The sequence below is a fragment of the Henckelia pumila genome, chromosome 1 (genome assembly GCF_033568475.1).
Source record: "Henckelia pumila isolate YLH828 chromosome 1, ASM3356847v2, whole genome shotgun sequence".
Taxonomy (NCBI): domain Eukaryota; kingdom Viridiplantae; phylum Streptophyta; class Magnoliopsida; order Lamiales; family Gesneriaceae; genus Henckelia; species Henckelia pumila.
The window spans coordinates 75,082,418-75,106,442 of record NC_133120.1 but is presented as its reverse complement, the minus strand read 5'-3'; the positions used below and the strand labels follow the sequence as shown (position 1 = coordinate 75,106,442).

Below are 24,025 nucleotides of genomic sequence, written 5' to 3'. Positions count from 1 at the left end.
TTTTTTATTTTTTTATTTTGAAAATTTAAAATTTTTTATTATTAAAACTTTAAATTTAATATTTATATATATATATATACATTATTATTTAGAATTTTTACTTCATTTAAAAAATTGTTTTAATAATTATTTTTTTTAAAATTAAATAATTTATAACTATAATTGATATTTTGAATATATTTACATATTTATTTAGCTTTCAAACTATATTAAATATATTTTTTTGTCTATTTATATAATTTTTGAGTTTTTAAAATTTAAAATATATTATTTATTATATTAAATTATATAAACGATTTTTCGATTCGAGCGTCCGGTTAAAACGATCGATCTGTTAGACCATTTTTTTTAGATATATCAGTTCGATTACTGATTCGGGGATGAAAACACATTTTTATGTCAAATATTTTGTCGTAGAATATCTTTTATAGTTTCCTCAGGAAGCCTACGTGTCGAGAAGCCAGCTTACTCAGAGTCCACGTGGCAACAGCGAAGAGGTGCGCATCCAACGCCACAGCCAGCGGCGCACGTTAGACATGAGCGCAGCACATATAAAGTTTCGATCTTTTCCCCGCAGATTATTTGACTGTTGTGTATTTCCCACTGCTGCTTAAAATAATATGCAACACTTCTTTTTATATAGATTGGTTCTTCTTCTCCACCCATGCTCATTCTCCCATCTCTCATGCTAAATCAAGAAAAGGTTTGTTCCTCGGATGATATTCGTTACTTTTTGCTTTTGCTTTTGGCTGATTTTAATGTTGTAATAGCGTTAAACTGTATCTGGTTTCGTTCTTTTTTGTTCTGCAGAGAAGACGCGCATGTTTTTTCTGAGTGAAATATGTTTCACTTTCGGTGATTTTATGGTTTTCAGAATGGTCCACTGAAGAAGAAGAAGTCCGCTTTTTCTGCGTACTTTGTGCTGTGGTATTTTTTTTTTGTTTGGTTTCATGTGTTTTAGTTTTGGACAGTAGTGATTCGAGCTTGGATTTCGTTTGATGGTGCTCCGATGATTGATTTTCGTCGTTGCGTGAAGGGTTGAAATGGGTTTCTGTTCATTCTTTGACGGTGGGAGTTTTTAAGGTGTTGTCGCTTTCGCGGAAGACGGGATCGAGTTGATAAGTTTGATGTGGACGGTATAGAAAGAGAAACAGAGTAAATCGAAAATCAGAAATTTGTTGGTGGTTGGGGGTTTTTTTTATATGAAAATTTTGTGTTTTTTTTCAGTTTTGTATTCACGTGAGAAAAGATGCCGCATCGAACTACTTACTTTTTTCCTAGGCAGTTTCCTGACCGCAATTTTAACGAGTCTTCAAAGTTGGTTTTGGATCACGGGAAGAAATGTGCGATTGGTGGTGGAGAATCGGGGGCCTGTGAGCTCGTAGAGGTCAGCGTCAATGAAGAACTTCATAAAGATAGTAATAGCAGTAATGGTAAGAGTTCTGCTGATAAAATTTATAGTGATAAGGACTCCAACGTGGGACTTTCTCATGGATTCACGGGTGATAAGATTCACGGGAAACAGTCATCAGCCTTAGTGGATTGGCTTTCCAAGAAGAAAAAGATTCAAAAATCATCAATTCATGTCGATCCTGTGAAGATTGGATTGACTGAAGATGATGAGAGGGAGCTGCTTTTGCCACCTGTGCCAGCTCAACCTATAGGGGACAATGGCTGGCGGCAGTTGTCATTGCAGAGGCAGTTGAGTGATGCTAGTAGCTATAGTAATGATCGGGTGGTGCGAGGGAAGGGAAGGGAGTTTGAGAGGCAGGTTTCATTGCAGAGATTGTCTAGTTGTGGGAGCACAAGCTACAGTGGGAGCTTGTTTTCGGGCACAACGTTGGATGGGAATTGGTCGTTGACTTCTTCCGTACTACCCCCTCAGGATTTGAATACAGGTAAGGAGCAGAATGCAGAGGGGGAGACTGAGGGTGGTAGGAGAAAGGAAAATGTTAATAGTGTATTGGTGCAGATGTACAAAGAGGGCTACTGCCTGCAGCTTAAGCTGGCCAAACGGATTACCGAGCAGGCGACGCTTACTGCGGAGCCTTTACTTCCGCAAGAGTGGACGAGTGGTGAAGGAATTGTTGGAGGGTTTTCTGACATGGAAAGAGTCTCCTATCGGCTCTGGGTATGATTGTATAGCTTCTTTTTTTTACAAGAAACAAATTATTCATATTGAAACTACTTGAAGTTAATGAAATTATGTTTCATGTATGATTTGCTGAATGATGTTCTTAAAGGTACTCAAGTTGGTCCTTTGTTTTTTGACGTTCTGGTGGGGAATAACCACATCTTTATAATTTTGTTTTCTTTCACTCTTCGTTTCAGGCAACTGGTTGCTTGTCTTACTCGGACAAAATTTCAGATGGGTTCTACAATATTTTGGGAATGGAGCCATATCTATGGCTGATGTGCAATGACTTAGCAGAAGGTAGAAGGATGCCTTCCTTGATGGCGTTAAAAACTTTTGAACCAAATGATGCATTGCTGGAGGTGATTCTGGTTGATCGACAAGGAGACTCACAGCTCAGGGAACTTGAAGATAAAGCTCAAGAGATATATTTTTCTGCGGAGAGTACACTAGTTCTGGCAGAGAAACTAGGAAAACTTGTTGCTCTCTACATGGGGTAGGTTTAACTATAGTGTTCTAAGAGTTTGCATGTTTTTTTTCTGGAAAACAAAAGTTTGCATGTTGTATACTTCTTCTGAAGCAGATCAAGTTTGTGAACTTTCAGGGGATCTTTTCCATTAGAGCAAGGTGACCTTCACCTTGGCTGGACATCAGTCACCCAGAGATTACAAGAGTTTTACAAATGCGTTGTGATTCCAATTGGTAACCTCTCCATGGGGCTTTGCAGACACCGTGCTATACTGTTCAAGGTATTGCATATCCAACTCCAGTAAACATGCAATACCCCTCCTCACAATCTTTTTATTTTTATTTATTTATTTTTTATTTTTGTCAACTCTTTTCACTAGCGTGTGATCTAAAAGTGGGTTGTGTATCAGCCGCTAGGGATTTCATTGTAATTTCAGCGGATGAAGCTACCAGACTTCCAGTTTATAAGACCATTTTTTCTTGCAAACAGTGTGGTAAATGATCTACTATCAATCGCTCTTCTACGTGTTCTCAACTGTATATGCTATAGGTTGGAATTTTTTCACTGGGAAGTCGGCCAATTATACCTTCCAACGACATGTTTACAAAACCAAGTAGAGACTATGTCGTGATTCACATAGATTTCTTGTCTACACTCTGTGTGTTCTTGCCTTGCCAAATTATTATGTGATATGGAGAGAGACATTCTTCTTGTAACAACTCAAGTAAAAAAGAGTTGTCATTCTGTTTATAACCTTGGGGTACGATAAAATGAGGGTTCTTTTCTTGAAGGAATGTGAGCTGACAAACCATTCATATATATTGCCAAGTGCAAACATCTTTATTTGTGCCCATGATGAAATTCCGAATAATTATCAGTACTTTTGTATTTAACGTGTTGCTAACTTTTGTATTCAGAAACTAGCAGATTATGTAGGCTTGCCATGCCGAATTGCTCAAGGTTGCAAGTATTGTGTTTCAGACCATCGATCTTCTTGTCTTGTCAAAATTGAGGATGAAAGAAAGGTTTTCAGGTAAAATAATTCCGTCAACTATTCTAGACCCGAACTTCATGTGAAATCAGAATAATGTTTTGACGTAGTCATATCTCAGCAGAATATATTTTTGTTTTTATCTTTATTTAATGCATTTATATTTTAGCAGGGAATTTGTTGTTGATCTAGTAGGAGAACCAGGAAATGTCCATGGCCCAGATTCATCAATAAATGGAAGTATACTTGCGTCTGTGCCATCACCATTTCAAGTATCACACCTTCGGCGATATGATCTGAACAATGCTTGGTGCCAATCAGTAAAGACAAATCATGAATGCTGCTCTGACAATCCTTTATATTCAGGTGCACGATATTTTACTTGTCGTTGCAAACTGTCTAAAGTTGGTGGGAGTGATGTGAACGTTAACATTGGTATCAATCACATGAGGATTGTGTTAGTAGGCGATCAAGTCTGGTCACCCTAGATGCCGAATGTGTTGTCTTCCTTGATTTTGCTCTATGAAAAATGAAGGACCTTCTGCATACCTTTTAACTGTATGAGAGATCAATTCTTTTAGTTCACCGAAAGACTTTATTTTCCTTTTCTTCTTTTGTTGGGAAGATACTAAAAACTACGATCTGTGGCAGCATACGAAAATTTGCATTCGATTACCAATTGCCATCTCCTGACGTTGTCACCTGCAATGATGTCATATTCATATTTTCTATCTTATTCATGTTAACTATTCCTGTGGTGCTTTCTGGGTACGCTAAATAAACTTTGTGAGGACCTGTCTCTCTCAAGGATGCAGATGTGATAATTTGACTCGTAAACTAAAATAACAAATCGAAACCGATGAAAAAAAAATAAAAAACAGACAAAAGAAGGAGAAGAATGAGTGAATGAATTTCAATGCATGTTTCTTAAATTATGAACCATTGAACCATCGACGATGTATTTTCAGGTAGTGGGAATGAAACAAAGGGTATTAGTTTGTTGGAAAGTGCAAAAGATAATGTGTGCAGAACAGAAGTTTTTGGTGCTACTGGTACTAGAACATACAAAGATGATTATTCGAGACCAGGGGGTGACACAACACTCCAAAAACAAACGTCCAGAAAGGAGATTATTGTATTGAAAAATGCACTTATGAGTCATGCTGACAGCCAACCTCCCAATGCAACCTTCTCTGATAGCAATACTTTGTTGGAGATGAAGAAGAACTCTTTTCGTAATCATGGGAAACCTTTTTCCATAACCATGCCGAGGTACTTGAATCTGGAGCCTTCTCTTGCAATGGATTGGCTTGAGATCTCATGGGACGATCTACACATTAAGGAACGCATTGGTGCTGGTACTTCTCTGATTTTGTCAGTCAGAATTTCTTGTATTTGGATGATGCTGATTTCTTAAAATTTTGGGTTGTAATAAACCTGTTATTATTCTGACAGGGTCTTTCGGCACTGTGTATCGAGCTGAATGGCATGGATCGGTTAGTGTTATATGACTTTGGCTTTTAACAACTAAGTTGATTCTGTAGCATTTATTCTTGAACTTTGGTTTCACGTATGATTATGTCACTTCTAGATTCAATGTTCATGATCTGTCTGTTAGTTCTGTTGATTCAGCAAGCACACACTCCAAATAAATAAAGAAATAAAATAAGGAGATTTAGGTGTGTTATGCTTTGTTAATGTCCCATTTGTTTTTAAATGCCGGTGATCTAATGCTGGCTCGCCAAGTTGACAGCCAATTAAAATGATTTGGTTCTTTTTTTTTTTTTCCTTTTTTTAAAAATTGTCGTCCTTTCATTTACTTACCCTTGAAATTCTTCTGACATCGCAGGATGTGGCAGTTAAGGTTCTAACCCTCCAGGATTTTCATGATGATCAGTTGAAGGAGTTCCTTAGAGAGGTATGGATTGTAACTTGTAAGCTAGATTACTAAATTTATATCCACACCCATTTTTCATTTTGATGTTTAACTTCGCAGTATTTACCTAAATGTATTTATTAATCATAATGGAAAACATTATATTTTTTTTTTCGGGTGTTTTTCTGACTAATGTCCCAAGAACCTTCACATACACCACTTTGGATGATATTTTGTGGCTGATAATTTGTGGTCTAGATTTACTAGTTTTTTCAGTCTAAGCATTTTCTTTCTGAAATACCTTCGCAGAAATGAATATAGTATCTCGTTTTGTAGCTTGCAATCATTTCCTTCAATGGGCGACAACTAATACCTTGTTTAAATTTACATGGTCCCTAGGATAATGTTACACGACCAAGTATTTTATTGTTTGTTTTTATGGTTAAAACATGTGTGCGCAAAAAGAACCAAAACGATTATTTGCATTTGTTGTACTGACTCTCTGTTCTACTAGGAAGGCCAGAAAAACAGAACAATTTCTGTGGTCTAAACATATGCGTATACTAATCAATTTCCAATCAGCCATACAGATATGCAATTATCCTTCTTGTTCAAAAACTTATTTTCATTTTTAAAATACGTTTTTTATAATAAAGGGTTCTGATCAACTGAATTTCCCTTTATTAACCTGTTAACCACTCAGAAATGTTATTGACTTGACAATATATCTGAATTTACAAGTCCGTAAGTTGAATGTACATATAGTTTTTTTATTTCATGCATCATCAATATAAAAAAATCTAGCCTTCACACTTACATTGACCCCAGCACATACTTTCTATTGTCATGGATCCATCGTTTGGTTACGCAGTGTTATACATCATTGCACTATATGCTGTATTTTGACGTTCTTATTGTAATATTTAAATTTCAAAATTACTATTTTGTGACTCTCTGAAGGTTGCTATCATGAAACGTATACGGCATCCAAATGTAGTCCTGTTCATGGGTGCAGTTACAAAACGTCCACATCTGTCTATAGTAACTGAGTATCTGCCAAGGTATACTTTATTTGGTTCCAATAACACAAAATGAAGTTGACATGAAAGGGGACTGCAAAAGGGTGTTCTATGTAAATTAAGTTTGTGTAATTGATTTCAATTGAGCAGAGGCAGTCTATACAGACTTATACACAGGCCAGCAGCAGGGGAAATTCTAGATCAAAGAAGACAATTACGAATGGCTCTAGACGTGGTTTGTTTTGATTGTATCTTCATATTATTTTGCAGTTTCCAGTTAGTTTTCTGACGCATAGTGCATTGTAGGCAAAATGTATCAATTATCTTCATCGTCTTACACCACCTATTGTCCATTGGGATCTCAAATCACCAAATCTATTGGTTGATAAAAATTGGACCGTGAAGGTAATATTCTCGTACCGCACTAGAAAAGTTTATTGGATATTATAAAAATATGTGTGTATATATATATGGCCGAATAATTGCTAATGACTTGGCTCAGGTATGTGATTTTGGTTTGTCAAGGTTCAAAGCGAACACATTCATATCGTCGAAGTCTATTGCTGGAACAGTAAGTCTCTCTCTCTCTATCTCACCATCCCTTGTTTTATCTCTTCATTTTCTTCAATCACTAAGAGTTAAATGATGTATAGCCAGACATAATTAAGTCGAAATTGTGTGCCTGCCACTGGCCAGATGATATTTCAATGATTCATGCTCACAAATGTAACTCCAACATGCCTATGACAGAATTCAGTTCTTCTAATTTCTTAGTAGGTCAAACGTTTTCTCGAATTGCATAATCTGCATGTGACACTTCCCATTTCCTTTCAGCCTGAATGGATGGCTCCTGAATTTCTTCGTGGGGAGCCCTCCAATGAAAAATCCGATGTTTTTAGTTTTGGGGTGATTTTGTGGGAGCTTGTCACAAAGCAACAACCTTGGAGTGGACTTAGCCCTGCCCAGGTTTCATCCAATTTAGATTTAAAAGTCGCATATAATCTAACTTTTACAGTTAGTCTATCATTTGTTTTTAATGGTTTATCCATGTTTTAATGTTGTCTATGTTTTGTGATTATGTTCCGTGATCTTTGGAAACACTTAGGTGGTTGGAGCGGTTGCTTTCCAGAACAGGAGGCTTGCTATCCCCCAGAGCACCCCCCCGATATTGGCATCTCTGATGGAATCTTGTTGGGCTGAGTAAGACAATATTATCATTTTTGTGTTATTGTCTAGCTTTTAAGATTCATTTCAATAAATATATTGAATAATTTGGTTTATGGCATCTATGGTTTGTATAAACATAACTTGGATATTGCTTGAAGTTGCAACAATTGCTCTAATTTGATAATTGAACTAAACGAGATGTAAGTGCAGCCCATGAAAGGCCATATTCTCGATGGATTTGATATCGTGTAGAATATGACAAGTCTTCAAGGATGGTAAGTGCATGATGGAATGTAGAGGCAGATTCACGAATGTAGTGGGATAGGAGCCAAAGGTGAACTCTAGAATTTGGTTCGATTTTTAGCATAGTTTGGTGGCAAATTAAAATTTATAGTTAAAGATTAATATTTTTAGTTGAGTGGGTTACCCTTGTTCCCAGATGGTCCATCTCTGACTAGAGGTATTAAATTAGATTGGATAATATCTCTTCAACAGCCTACGTACGCTAGAAGGTGTTAGTAAGATATATGAACGAGAATCGCCTGTGCTCACTGTACTTTCAAAGTTTGTTTTGCTTGCTTCGGATCACCACGTGTCTAAGGTTTGTGTTTCCTGGCACTACTTAATAGGATTTATGGTCAAAAAAATTGTATATGAGCAAAGTTCATCTTTAAATCTGTTTTAGCCAACATCTTCCTTTTCGCTAAGTAACCGAACTTCATTTCTTTACAGCGACCCTGCACTACGCCCATCTTTTGTTGATATTGTTGAGACATTGAAGAAGTTGCTCAAATCTCCGCTGCAGTCCATGCAAATGGGAAGACCATGAAACTTCATCCAGTATGTATTGACCCTGGAATGCTCTCCTTTCCGTTTCTTTATGAAATTGAAGATTCAATCAAGCTTACAGTTTATACTAAGCAGTATTTGTACATAAATTGCTAATATCGCGTGGCAAAAGTCATACAACAAATTAGTATGAAATAATCGTTGTCGTTTTGTGGACGACTCCTAGTTGAATCAAGAAAACAGTCGACTGTAGAGTTACGAATGAGTAGTAATGTAATTGTGTCCACAGGGGAAGGTTAATTAGTTCCCAGAAACGGGTTGCGTTTTCCAGTTGTTAGTAGTAGAGTATGGATCACATTACTTCATAAATATTTCTGTTCTCTGATTTCAATTCATATTATACAGCATTTTATTTGATGCAATTTCTGAGTTTGCTACTAAGACCATCTCCAACCCTCATATCCTTAAGGAGGGTTTCATCTCCAACTCTACTCTATATGCACTCGCCAAATCCTCTAATGTAGTGTATCATGGAGGATCACTGTATATATAGAGTAGGATTTTAGATGATGTCATTAATTACAAAATGTCATCCTCAAAATTGCAAAATGGTACTTTTGGTTTTATTTTTTAATTTTTTGGTCCAAATTATTTTCCTAATCTTTTTTATTAGTTTGCGTTCAATTTTTTTTAATTTATCAGAAGTTTTTTATTGTATTCATTAATTAATTGTAATTTTAATATTTATAATAAATACCAAATAGAAATAATGAACAAGATCGAGAAAAAAAAATACATAACACAATTTATTATAAATATTTATTATCAACTTAATTTAACTTGATAAATATACGATATTTTTTTACACAAAAAAATAGCCAATACTAAATGACATATCACCAACAAATTAAAAAAAGTGTAAACAAAAATAAAAATAAACACATTTTTGGTTTGTTGCAATCATGAAAATACACTAGTAGTCCAAAAAATTTGGTACGGGTGGTGAAGTTTGTTCAAAGAATTGTCCAAACGGTTTAGAAGTCCCGTTGGAGCCATCCTCCTTCGCTAATATTTTCTTATAAATTTTTTGTTGCTCTTTGACCAAATATGCACGGACTGATTCATTAACACACATAGGATTCAACATTAGTATTTTATTATCTTCCTTAAAATTCATTCTCGCATTTCTTTGTTTCTCAATATCAATGAGTTGTCTTTCTCATAAGCACGACTTGAACGGCTAAGTTCCACCTGAGTCCCTGACTAACAAATGAACTAAAGTTTTGGACACTCTTGTTTATGTTGAACCAGCAGCATTGGAGGGCCTTAATAGCATAAGGCTCTGCTGAGTTATTAGTGAGTTGTTCGTTGTAGGTAGTTGCAACTCGCGACCACTATGATTGATTTATACCAATTATTGAATTTTTGGTGACGTCAAGATAAGCCGTCACAAAGAGTTTGTCCTCATCGATTGAGAAAGCAACACCACGTTTAGTGAAGTCATTTAATCGTAAATAATTATTGAATGTGTATGATATATGTCAATGCTACGAATGATACTTCAATTTATAGCCAAAAAATTTTAGATAACAATCTGGGTCAACGGTCTAAATTAAAGGATATATGATCTGACGATAGAAATTTAACTTAGTTGGACTGATTTATCTGGAGATATGAAATTTGATCTGAAGATGTATATTGAAATAAATGTACGATGTATCTTTGACAGCTGCAATTAGACAACCCGTGACAGCTGCAGTTGCATAAGAGTTGACAGATGGAGTTGTCTTTGATTGCGACTAGGCAACCCTTGGCAGCTGGGTTTTTTTATTAAAATAATATAAAAATAAATAATATATATTAAAATCTAACAATTTTAAAAAGGTCATGAATTTATTACAATCCGAGACATTCTGTCTCGGAATCAGTTTTTTGATTTTTTTTTTTTTTTTTTTTTTGGCTCCATTGGACCGAACTCAGTCGAGGATGCCCAGTTGGAACTTCATTCGATCTCCTAATCTGCACACCAAGTTTTGAAATGTAAGTCATTTTGTTTTGTTTTATTTTATTAATATATTTATGTTTAAGTTTTTTCGTGTGCGTATATATTTATTTTATTATATTTCATACTTTTTTTATAGAGGTATATGTTCTGATCTTGATTTCTAATATTGTTCGAATATATTTTAATTCGTTGAATTTATCTTAACTTTGCACGCAGTTGAAAAATCATTATAATTATTTTCTTATAAATTGTATTATTGGTTGATTGTATATGATATTGTGCAACCGCTTGATTTAGTTAACAATTAGATAAAATAATTCGAAATGTAACAAATTATAATAATTTATTTCCATGTAAGAAAATTAAGAGAATATTTTGAATAAATAAATACAACTGAAAAAAATAGAATTAAAAAATTCTTCCTGGAAATTAAATTTATTTCTTGTTCAGATTTTTAAATATTTAATTAGTTGAAATAAGATAATATATGTGCTTCAAATTAATAATCGAGATAATAGATTACCAAAATCAAATTATACACACATTTAGTTAATATATTAAATCAAATTATACACACATTTAGTTAATATATTAAATCAAATTATACACACATTTAGATAATATATAGATAGATAATCAAATTAAACACACATTTACACAAGGGTCCTTGGCTAAGAACGGTCCAATCGGACCCAAAAAAAATATGTAAAAAATTTGAATCCGTGACAGACTGTTTCGGAAACACACATTTACACAAGGGTCCTCGGCTAAGGACGGTCCAACCGGACCCAAAAAAAATATGTAAAAAATCTGAATCCGTGACAAACTGTCTCGGATTCATCAGAGTTTCTGTCTGTCCCAGATTGTAGTAGATTCATGAAATTTTTAAAAATGTTATATATATATATATATATATATTATTTTTATATTATTTTAATAAAAAAGACTGACAATTGCAACTAGACAACATGTGAGTTGGTATTTATTGCAAATAGACAACCCGTGACAAATACTTGAGTATTTTATCGTAAATATACATCTAGATCAGCCATACTTTGAATTTTATATTTTTAAAATGATTGATTCTGAAGGAAACCTCATCCCACATAAGTCAAAGACTCATTGACACAACCCATGACAAATTTTAAAAAACTAAATATTAAAATTATATGGGACGAACTCACTTCATTTTTTGTGTTAAATTATAAACAGTCATATTAAATATATTGAAATTGAAATTTTGACTGCGAGAAATAACAAATAAAACAAATAGTAGAAATTGCAATTTTTAAGAAGTAATGATATTGATGTTTTAAGATATTAAATTGATAAAAAATAATTAAAATATCAAACAAAATAATTTTTTTAAAACAATCATTTATGAGGTATTTGGACTAATTTCCTATGTGAAATATCGAAGATGCATATCTCATATGAAAATTGAATATATATCTAAGCCCTAACATTTTATAAAAATCACACGATTTATCTCTACTTCGCGATTATTTGAATACATGTTTGTACTTGGACGGATAGAGCATATGGGCAAAGGTGGGCAATTGCCTGGCAAGCATTTTGCCCAATTTCAAACAGTCAACCTCTCATTTTAATTTTGTTTTCTAGAGTTGAATTTAAAGATGAACCAAATAGTGAATGCTATTTGACTTGATTAGATACTAGAAAAAATTGATTTTTTGGTTATGTAGGTTTGTCACTTTGTTATTTTTGTCTTCTATATTTTCATATTTCAGTTTTAGACCGCTATCTTTATTTTTTTTGACAATTTTAGTTTTTTTTTTTGATGTGACGCTGATGTGGCACCAATGTCGTGCTGATGTGGAGCTGATGTGTATAATACCACGAAAGCATTTTCGAAGAAAAAAAATTAAAATTGCCAAAAATCGGAACATGCAAGACTAAAACTGAAATATGAAAACATAGATGACCGAAATCGTAAAATAACAAACATATATATATGACCAAATTTGCAATTTTTTCCTAAATACTATTTGAAGATGAACCAAATATTAAATACTATTTGACCTTATTCTTCTTCCGCCCTTAAAGGTTTTTTCCATTTTTATTATTAAATCTATACTATATTATATATTATAATATTTGACACCCTTATAAAAATTATTTTTGGTATGGTGTGAGGACACCAAATTTCCTTTCAATTTTGCCCCTTGATTGCAGCCAAATTTTCACAGTAGTTTCTCCCATTTTTTCTTCAATTGAAAATTTAACTACTCACCCACATGTATTTTCGGAGTACAAAATTTTAATATCATATATTATATTACACACACAACACGTGTGGTCCGTAACTAGTATTAATAACACAAACAAATGTTAGTAAGGATAAACTGACATTAAATTGTGCTCCTAACACTTTTATCTAAAATCTAGTGAGATATAAATAATATTACATGCATTTTTTTACGGAAATAAATATAATGACAAATTAAGTTAAATTTTAATAAACAATCACCTTATAATTCAGACAATTTTTTTTCAATTAATTATACTTTTAATAACTTATAATGGTTTACTGGTATAAAACAAATCTATAACAAGATGTGAGAGGGAAAAAAAAATTCTTCTTTGTGTTTTTTTTTCAAATATTCCTTTTTTTTTTAAAAGATTTCTTGAATATGAAACTTTCCCGTTTATTTTTTTCAAAGTTTTTCTTTATTTTCTTTCAAAATCTTATTGGACTAATTGATGTATATGATACGTTTCATAATTTTTTTTTTCATTTTTTTGCCCACCAAATTCAAAATCTCTATCTATGCGCCTGATTGCGGCTACCAACGTAAAACCCAATATTGAGTTAAGGTTTTTCATACAAGAACTGAAACGATCCTAACTCTATAATTAATAAATAAATATGCAGAATTTTTTTTTTTTATACTTACTAAATAAAATATGTACATATATGCCCATACATATATGCACAGAATAAAAATATTTAAAAATAAATACATAAATAAATAAATAACTCAAATAAAATGCATTCTTTAATAAAATAAATATCTGAGTCAAATATTTTATTTAAATATTTTCAGTGCATGCAAACTTTAATCATTTTATTTATGCAATCTTGAACAATAAACTGATGTTCACGCACGCACACACCTAATTACTGTCATGGCACAAAGAAAATAGAAGGAATCATGCCTTTCACCGAAAAACGAAGAGAAAACGAGCGTGAGACGATTTCGGGACAACGGGACGACGACGACAAGCTTTGGACCTTCAAAAGCGTGGCTATGGTGTTCTTCTTGGAGCTTGCTCGGTCGAAGAAGATGAAGAATAGTGAGGGTGGCGGCTGATGGAGGTGAGTGATCGGTTGAGAGGGTTTTGGGTAGCTTAGGTTTTGATTTTGTGTTAATTAAAAATATAGGTTAATTAAAGGTTTAATGGGCCTAATTAAATCCTAAAATATTATTGGACTCCATTTAATTATTTTGGGTTGAATTTAATTATTTGGGGTTAAATTATTTTAATTAAGTGAGCCCACTAAATTTTATGGGCTTTAGAGCCCATAAAAGTTATTGGGTCAGTCTTTGGGCTTTTGGGCCCATTGGGCCAGTTTGAGTTGTTATTGGACCTAGAAGGTTTTATGGGCTTTAAATTATTTTAATTGGGCTTAGAACAATTCTAATGGGCTTAAGTATATTATTGGGCCAGTCTCAGTGTTAATGGGCCAGATTTAAGTAATTGGGCTTGAGAGTAGGGCCAGCTGTCCAGTACAATCCATGAGAAATTTCATGTGTCCTGATTATATATTTAATTATTTTTATGCATTGTAGTTATTTTAATATGTATATGTTAGTATGAAATCAAATTAAATATATATGAAGGACACACATTTTTATTTAAGTACATGCATTCATGAAATAATATTTTATGCATGATTTAATGTTTAAAGTTGAGCAAAAGAAAATATTTTATGTTGGAAGTTGAAGTAGTGTGACAATTTAAGGGGGATTCGTCCCCATATGATTGAAGGGCAGTTTACTGTCAATTTAAGAGGTGATTCGTCCACGCCACGTACGTTGGTTTCCACGCTGATCAGTATTTAATGTATGATTTAAGGTTACACTACGGATACAACCATGCGATGTTAGAAAATAATTGCTCAACATTGTTATGTATTATGTTATTTAAGTTAAGTAAAGTTATGTTATGTTATGAAATTTTCAAGCATGCTCATTCATGTATATGTATGTATTAGTATTTAATTGTTTTAAATTATTTTAAACCCTTGTTATGTTAGCATGTTGGGCCTCTAGGCTCACTACATTGGTATGGTGCAGGTGAGTTCGTTGAGGATGAGGTTGTACCCACCGGAGGCGAGGATGTATGAGCGGACATGCAGTGACCCCGTGACCGTTGTCTGAGTCTATATGCATGTTTGAATATTTTTATCATGTCATACATTTTATTTATTTTCAGTGGTGGATATTATTACTCATTTTATTTAAATATTTTCAGTGCATGCAAATTTTATTTATTTTGCTTATGTCGGTATTTTATTAAATGTTTGACTCATATATTTAATTTATTAAAGGTTGCATTTTTATTTAAGTTATTTATTTTTAAATCTATTTATTCTGTGCATATATGTATGGGCATGTATGTACATATTTTTACTTAGTAAGTGTAAAAAAAAAAAAATTATTTTTTCGCATATTTATTTATATTTAGAGAGTTAGGGTCGTTTCAAGAACCGTGAAATCTTGCTCGAATATTCCATGGTTTTTTGCTAAAAAAAATTAATGGTTTCTTGCTCAACCTTGATGTGTGGATGTGAAAAATTTTATTATAGTGGACGTACGTATCATGTGAATTTGAAAAACAATATAGATCAATAAAATGTTATTTATGTACATTCAACATAATATTATTCAAAATTTTATTTTTTAGCTGTAACATGAGCATGTGTTCAAAAATTGTATTAACAATAATAAATTATGCAATTTTTACAAAAAGAAAAAATTCAAAGGCTAAGAGGTCTATTAATTTTTACTAGGTGAAATATGTTTTCCTATATTTTACAAGGGTTTGACTCAAATAACTCAATTATTTTACTATATTATTAAAGTAGAGACCCTCTAATTAACAAAATTTCAATTAATTGGTGAAGCTTGATTTGAAATTATCATTATCTCCTAACATAATTTTCAATAAAACCAAAATTATTGGGCAAAATAGTCATTTTATACGGTTTTCTATTTTTTAGCCATTAAAAGCTCACTTTGTGCAATTTGATATTATTTTATTTACAAAAATGACACTCACTTTATAAAATATATATTTTTTGTGAATATTTGTTTAGAAAAACGTTATATTTTTATTATTTTTTAACTTTACAGTTTATTATTTATTTTTTTCGTCAAAAAAATGAAATGTACGAGCACGCAATGCGTGCAACGAAATACTAGTTTATAATAAAGCGGTGGTTGGATCAGAAACAATGTGTATATAACAATAATATTTTTTAAAAAAAATTAAAGTTTCATATTTTTCGTAACAATAAAAGTATATAATTATTTTAAAAATACAAATTAACAAATAACTTTTATACTATATATTACAATTTAGGAAAATTTAAAAAAACAAACAATTTTTTTTAGGGGCCGCTGTTTAGAATTCGGCCAGGATATTTGAGACTGCAGATGTTTATTTTGTTTTGACAATATAATTTCTCTTGATTTATTTGAATTATTTTAATTAATTAAAAAAAAACCGTAAAACCCCAGCCAGGATATTTGAGACTGCAGCAACATAAAACCCTATTCAATCCCCAAAGTTGCCTACCCCTCGCCGGAGTTCTCTTTGATTTGCCGGAAACTAGTTGGGGAATTTTGTCAAGCCGCGGCGGATGGCGGAGGTCGAAGAATCTGCTCTGTGCAATGAACGAATTATCAAGTAAGTCTATTTTATGGTTTTGTTCGTAAGTTTGATGCTCAATTTCAGGTCACGCTTTCCAGCATTTCTGATCAAAACTATGTTTTATTTTCCTTTTCCGACGTGAAAAATCAAGAGAGGCTCCGCAGTTGGTTGCTGTGTTGAAAGAGATGAAGGAAGGTTTGGATGTGGTGACGAGTAAAATCCAGGCTTTGACTGTCAAGGTGTGACTCGTACCTTGAATTATCCTATTGTAGGCAGAATAATGTACTTGGTTATATTATATCCATGAGGCGGTTTGCTTATGAGAGCTTTAAGGGACCTGATTTCGGTGCTTTTAATGGGATTGAATTGCTACATAGATTGGTTGGTTGAGGAATTATAATCTCCCTCATTGTGTCCATTTTATTTTTGCCTCGACTGGGATGGGATGTGGTCGTAACAGCTCTAACCCTGGAATTATATAATCCAAAAATCTTGTTGGCTTTTCAATTATACCCTATTTTTTTTCCTATTTGGTCTCTTTTTGGCTGATTTAAGGGTTCTTTTTGTTGCTATATTACATCGTGATTCACCGATAGGATTTTGAGGCGAGATCTCTACGTTACTTGGATGTCCTGTACCTGACTGCGTCCTGGAACCTCTCTAGCGGAACCATGTTTGTGCATTTAGCCTTAGTCATTTTTTCCCAGAAACTGGTCAGTTATTTGAAGCAAATCAAGTGTCATGGTTTGCCGTCTCAGCATTAGTTGAAGATCCTTGAGATTTCTATTGAAAAGTTAAACGAGAATAGTCAGTGAGGAATAGGAATAGCAGGAAAAGACGATTAGGTTTGGATGTTTAGGGGTGTTGTGATACATTTTCCTTTATCCCAATTTTCTGAATGGTATTTCCAATTAAACAAATTATAGGGACCCCAAATATCAGTCGTGAACACTCTTTATTTACTTACTCAGTTCTTTGGGTATTGATTGTCTACTGTCTATATCATGGTTATATGCTCCCTGATCTGCTCAAAAGGATGAATTCTGGACTCCTTTTTGTTAGTTTGTGAAAGTAAGGTTAAGATAGAGGAAAAGAAACTAATGGATTTGATTTGTTGCCTCATAATTGTCCTGTGATTTTTGTACAGGTCAACGCTGATAATTTCCCCACTTCAGATGGAATAAGCTATCTCGAGGCCAAACATCTACTGCTTCTAAACTATTGCCAGTCACTTGTCTATTATCTGCTTCGCAAGGCGAGAGGATTATCAATTCAAGGGCATCCGGTGGTTAGAAGTCTTATTGAGATAAGATTATTTTTAGAGAAGGTGACTCCCCGCCCTCCCTCTTCCCTAAATGTGGAAGTGGAATGAAAAAACATTTTAAAAAATTAATTCAAATACACGAGAATCATTAATGTGTCCTGGTGCTTATGCATAATTGATTCTCCTTCGCATGCTATATATGTGCAGACTGCAGACGAGTTCCAAGATGCCAATTCATAAGTTAGCATTGAAAATGGTTCTTCATCTTCCTTATCTATAGGTGTTTACTTTATTATCATGGAACCTGGTTATATGCAGATTCGTCCAATTGACAAAAAGCTCCAATACCAAATTCAAAAGCTAACAAGGACTACAGCTGTCACATTGGAGAAACCAGGTTCAGTCGAGGAGGTTGATGAGTCCCAGAAGAAAGAGGATTTGTTAAAGTATCGACCAAATCCTGAATTACTCGTGAGCAAAACAAATGCTACCGAGGGTGTAAGTCAATCATACTCCACAAGATTAATCGTCAAGATTATATCTAAATAAGACTTATATGTCAGAATCTATAATTTTGTAGTTGAATTTTCAAGATCAATTGTAATTGTTATCACAGGATGATTCTGGCATATACCGACCCCCCAAATTTGCTCCTGCTTCTATGGAGGAAGGTAAGATGTCCCGACAGGAGAGAAATGCTTTGAGAAAAGAGAAGGAGACTCTGCGACAAGCAAATGAGAGCGCTTATGTCAGAGAGTTAATGAATGAAATGGAGGGAAGGCCAGAGGAGGTTGTTGGATCATTTATGTTTGTTCTACAAGTTCTGTCTCTGCTGTATCGTTCTGTGATTGATCATGGCTAAATACAGGTTAGGGAAACATTAGGAACAGAAAGTAGAGAAATGACGAGGTATGTCTCAAAGATGGAAGAACGTGCTCGACAAGAAGAAGAACTCTTTAATCGTGCTCCTCTCACAAAAATTGAGAAAAAGAAGATGAAGCACTTAAAGAATTCCAGAAATGGGTAAGTGTTATACGGACCTAGCATGATAAATTCTTTATGAGGTTCCGTGGCATTATCTTGAACAAATTTTGTTTTCAAATGATATATTGTTCTCCTTTGCAATGTTGATTGACTGATCAAGTGATGCTCCCTCCATGTTGTTTATGTCAGGTTACGTGGTCTGACCGAAAGTTTCTATGATGAGATCAAAGCTTTACCTGTAGAAGGCAGCATCACAGAACAATCAATCAGCTTCGACAGTCCTAGCCATGGAGAGAGAAAATTTAAGAAGCACAAGGTATATGAGTTTTTTTTCCCTTTCCTTTCCTTTTCTTTTCTTTTCTTTTCTTGTAGTCATAATTTCAATAGAACTGAGCTACAAACATCTTCATCCAATGTTGCATTCTTTTGGCACTTTAATATACTCTATTTGCATGTTAATGGTTTTGTTGGAGGGATGTCGATCTCGTCACGACACATCTAAAACTGAATATTTTATCTTTTCCATTTTGATATTGTTTAGATTTGAGAATCTATGTACTTTATTTATCCAAAATTAATTAGCCCAGAGTGATGAGCAAGGTTGCATTAGTAGGCTCACGATCTTGATGAGTTGTAGATTACCTTTATTTTGATTTGTGGCGATCTCTGTGTCTATCCAAAAACTAAAAAACTCTATAAGAGGCAGCATAAATGGTGTGATTAGCAGTCTATTATTGGAAAGGCCTAGAAACAACTACGGATTTCAGGCCTGAAAATATGATGAAACTTGTGCAACATTAATTTTTAAAACAGCTAATTGCTTCTCAGTTTTGCTCTCTTCATTACGATGATTTGTTTGCGCGACTTGATCTGAGAAATTGGATTGCAAATCTGTTTGCAGCGAAAGCGCTGATGGACCATGCACTCGCCACTCAATATACTCCAAGTGAAAATACAGATGGTTCGGCAGATATTGGCCTTTGTGTGATGTCTCTCGAAGCCATCATTGATGAATTTCAGGCAAAAGGGTGCATCCAGGTATTTATTGTTCGACGTTCTTTTTATTACTATTTGAAAGCACACTTTCTTTTGGAAAAAAAGACAACACACATGAATATTAGAAACCTTGTTCCTTCCTCTATAAGATCATTGTCTATCATTAATGGTATTATTATTGTTGATAAAATGTCTTTGTTTTTAGCTATGGATCTTTATATATACTAGCATCACTTCACCATTTCAATTTTTTTTCACAATAAATGATGTTTTTTTTTAAATCTCTAGATATCGTATCAAAATAGAAAACTTTTAAAACAGTTTTTTATTTTTATGTTAAAAGTCATTATGATCGATTAGAAATTGAAAGTAAAGAAAGATAATATATATATATATATATATATATCTATTTTATTGAGATATAATAGTTATAGATAAACAAACATTTTACTAAAATATATTTTTATGGTATTTTTTGATTAATTAATGAAGAAGTATTTTTGTAATTTTATAGATATATTTTTTTATTTTCAAAATTTATATTATAATTTCAAAATTAATTACTTTAAGCCTCTCATATATTAGAGTATCTTCGTTTTACATCTTTAAATGAGAAAGGTGTTTGAGCATTTATGTTGAACAAACAATTCTTCTCTTTTCTCTCTCAAAATAAAATCAAACAGTACAGTACCATCTTATTTTTAATGTTTTTGTTTTGTTCCCCGAGAGTTTTGTTTTTCTTATTTTCCATATGGTTTCCTTTGATTCAGTTTTAAAAATACAATAATTTGAATCGTCTTTGCCAATTAGTTTTCATATGCTTTTATATTTATAACAATAATTTTATTATCATCTATACAATCTACACTATATTATTAAAAGTTGAGAAACTTAAACTAACAAACTTTGATGTCTTGGCATGATTTTTTATAAACCATGGCACTGAAAAGCATCAAGCTTAGTGATATAGTATAGATATTATCATTCATTTTCATTATGTTTGCTCGTATGCGTTTTGGGATGGAACATTTCGTGTGTTTATAACCTAATATTAGTGTTCTCGTTGAGAGTTCGCATAGCGGAAGAGACGACCTAAAAAATGGCTACCATCGGATCAGTGTCGATAATTGAGAAAAAAAATTGGTTGAATGAAGTTGCATGCACCAAATACTGAAAGGTGAGTGAAAGCAGTTTAGAGTGAGCCTTTGCGAATGTCCTCTTCTCAAGATATAAGCAATGTTACAATATCCCACGTTGAAATATTAAACTAAAAAAAATGTGTAAATTTACTTTAAATCCTTAAACCCAAACTTAAATTTGTGTTCAGTCCTTGTCAAAAAAAATAGGTGTTTAAACTCCCTGATCCACATAAATAGTTTTTCGCACTCCCTGAGCACATATGTTTTTTCTCGGATGAAAATTTGTACAAAACATTAAAAATATGGTACAAATATATGATATTTGAGTATCAACTGCTTCAAATCTGGTACTAATGAATGATTTTTGAGTACTCAAACATGTATGCAAGTATTGATATTAATGACATATTTATATTCTTTGGATGAAAATTGGTACAAAACATTAGAAATATAGTACTAATATATGATATTTGTGGTAGACATATATGAAAAAATAAAATTGTAATTTAGAAATTATTTGCATTTTCATTCATTGACAATAATCATCCCAATGCCCAATGGCAATTGAATTTTCCTGCTTTTTTTTAAAAAAAAAATTCATATTTTGAGTTTCTTCGATTGCTTCAACAAATTCTCATAAAAATTTATAGAATATATCACGATTTTCAATTTATAAATATATTTTAATTATTTACGATACTTAAAGAAAACAAAAGAAAATTGATATTTTTATTAATAATGACTTATGAGAAAGTAAGAAATTTTAATACATGTAAAATTTAATAATATATTTTATGTTTTTTAAAATAATATCCATTCCAATTTTATAACCAAAAAGTAGGGAGCAATTAAAATCTAATTTCCAATCACTCTTCCCCTAATTAGCTAGGTACATGATCTTAATTTTTGGTAATTAATGAATATGAACGTTCATGACGGATATGCATAAAAATATTAAATTAAAGAATTAAAAAATTATGTAATAATGGCCATAACTGCAACAAAAAAATAAACAAATTAATTGGGATAAATCAAAAGCCTTGGGGTGCATAGTGTTTAATGTCTAAAAGTTGGTCGTAAATTTTATGTTTTAGAATAGAATTTAAATCAAAATTCTCGTCTTATAATAAATATTACTTGAGGAAAATATAACAAAGTATTAATGTAGACAAATTGAGAATAACAAATTAAAAAATCAACTACAAATAACTACCAAAGATTCGAAAAAGAAAAAAAGACCAAAGAATTAAGAGGAATTAATCAATATTCAAGAATATAAACATGTAAGCTAAAGTAGTGCATGCATTCATGGTAGCTGCTTCATCAGTACTCGTGATCCCGGTGCGGGTTGGAGATGGTGGTGGAGATATTGGTGATGGGGATGGAGAATGGACAGATATTTATATGCTGCACGGGTGGAGACGACGGATGAACAATATTGTAATTGTCGCAAATTTTGGTGGCACCATTGATAAAGAATCGTTCTCTTTTGCTCCATCCTACGAGACAATCGCTGTGAATATTTCCAACTTGGTGGCAACAATAAGGACGGGCTCGAATTGGAAATAGACTTGATCCCCACTCGATCCCACAGAATTTGAGGATACTATCCCTTCCAGCTTCACACTCTGCAAGGCTCTGGCTCTGGCTCTTTGACAGAAGAATAAACAACGACAAGAAGAAGATCGTCACACTTTTTGCCGTCATTGTAAAGCTTAATATATTCTATGGAGTTGTTGAAAAAGTTGAGTAATTTGTTTAAAACGAAGGAGTACGAATAAAAGTGGGTTTTATAGAGCTAAATAAAGACTTCGAGTTTGCGTAGAATTATATCACACATCGATCTATTCATGGTTTTATATGATTTCTAATTTTCTATCTTTATCTTGTTTCGTTTTTAATATAATTTGTCCATATATGGTATATACTATTTATGATAATCTTATAATGATAATAAATTAATAAATAATTCCATCGTTCAATATTCTAGACTTCTAGTCGCGTTTTATTTAACTGGTAAATAGCATGTGTATCGAATTTGATTCATAAAAAAATTATTTTATTGCATTGTCATATTATATTTATGAAAAAAAAAATTGTATTATTCTTTTATAAATTTACATAATTCTATTTGACTTATAATTATGAGAGTTTTTATGTTAAGATATTAATACTGATTCCTTAAAATTTTATTCCTGGACTTTCAATAATTGCATCAATGTGGTTCCTTGCGTAGCCTTGTATATAGAGCCGTCAATTTGGATCAGTCCGGTCGGATTGGCCCGATCCGCCATATAATTTAAGTGGGTTGGGTTGAAATTTTTTCAACCCAACAAAAGGTGGGCCTATATGGGCCAACCTACCTAGGCCCGCGACCCGCGCGGATTGGCCCGCCGCGGGCCTGGGTTGGTCCGCGGGCTTGAAAAATTAATAATTTTTTTTATTTTTATTGTTATTTATGTATTTTTTAATAAAAGCTGAGATTTGTTTTTGTATTAATTATTTTATATAAAATTTACACACATGAAATTAATAATTAAAATTTTTATTAATATGTTTCTATTAATATTTATTTATAAAATGATATTTATAATTAATTATAATATTTTTTATTTATTTTTATTTGTCGTGATCCAACCTGCAGGCCGGACCGCCTAACCCGCAACCCAACTTGGGTTGGGTTGGGTTGGGTTGGGTTGAGGATTTTCAGCCCACCAGGATGGTAGGTTGGCCCACCATCGACCAACCAAAAGGTGAATTTTTGGTGGATCGGCCCGTCCCGTCATGGGTTGGCTCGTTTGACAGCTCTACTTGTATACAAACTTTTATCGTATTCTTCGAGAGTAGCATCAAACCTCCGGCTCCACTTATATAAATAATTTTATTTTGTTTTTTTAAAAATAAATCATCATATATTAATCAACCGAATAAGTCATGGTTTATAAATTTACTCAAAATAAAGCACGACTCCGTATATAATAATATGTAAAGTCCCGAATGAAAAGCTTGCACCTGCCCGTTGGAGTCGTTATCCATCGAAGAGATCTACCAAGAATTCATTAAAATGAAAAAAAACAAATAAGGAATAATCTTTTTAAGATCTATGTTTTTTTTTTTGAGAATTTTTAAGACTATGTTTTTTTAAGATCTATGTTAAACCTGTGTAATCACTGAAATAATTATTCCACTGTTATGCCCTCTTTCTACTTGATAGATGATACTTGGTAGTGTTTATATATATATATATATATATATATATATATTTATATATATATATATATATATATTCTA

General features: G+C 32.8%; 2 protein-coding genes across 5 annotated transcripts; both read left to right on the top strand.

The window, feature by feature from the left end:
* The first annotated feature begins 595 nt into the window (after nt 1-595).
* On the top strand, nt 596-8,832 carry LOC140865571 (serine/threonine-protein kinase CTR1). Of its 3 annotated transcripts, none has more exons than XR_012144696.1 (17): nt 596-703; nt 811-2,131; nt 2,332-2,630; nt 2,739-2,883; nt 3,521-3,636; nt 3,764-3,960; nt 4,563-4,952; nt 5,050-5,090; nt 5,444-5,512; nt 6,431-6,531; nt 6,640-6,724; nt 6,796-6,894; nt 6,992-7,060; nt 7,324-7,455; nt 7,595-7,689; nt 8,129-8,257; nt 8,389-8,832. XR_012144696.1 is itself a non-coding variant. In XM_073270281.1 (17 exons), exons 3-17 carry the CDS (start codon nt 1,250-1,252, stop codon nt 8,483-8,485), a joined length of 2,817 nt encoding a protein of 938 aa, XP_073126382.1. In that variant the 5' UTR covers nt 596-703; nt 811-927; nt 1,037-1,249; the 3' UTR covers nt 8,486-8,832. The 3 variants fall into 3 exon arrangements, 2 of the variants coding, with proteins under 2 accessions (XP_073126382.1, XP_073126456.1); XM_073270281.1 differs by lacking the exon at nt 8,129-8,257 and having other exon boundaries at nt 811-927; nt 1,037-2,131; XM_073270355.1 differs by lacking the exon at nt 8,129-8,257 and having other exon boundaries at nt 3,767-3,960.
* A 7,397-nt stretch (nt 8,833-16,229) lies between these two features.
* LOC140893287 (uncharacterized) lies at nt 16,230-22,537 on the top strand. 2 transcript variants are annotated; one of them, XR_012153090.1, is made up of 9 exons: nt 16,230-16,387; nt 16,503-16,590; nt 17,499-17,678; nt 17,934-18,113; nt 18,232-18,405; nt 18,484-18,638; nt 18,789-18,915; nt 19,501-19,637; nt 22,050-22,537. XR_012153090.1 is itself a non-coding variant. In XM_073302354.1 (8 exons), exons 1-8 carry the CDS (start codon nt 16,341-16,343, stop codon nt 19,510-19,512), a joined length of 963 nt encoding a protein of 320 aa, XP_073158455.1. In that variant the 5' UTR covers nt 16,230-16,340; the 3' UTR covers nt 19,513-19,799. The 2 variants fall into 2 exon arrangements, 1 of the variants encoding a protein (XP_073158455.1); XM_073302354.1 differs by lacking the exon at nt 22,050-22,537 and having other exon boundaries at nt 19,501-19,799.
* The last annotated feature ends 1,488 nt before the right edge of the window (nt 22,538-24,025 follow it).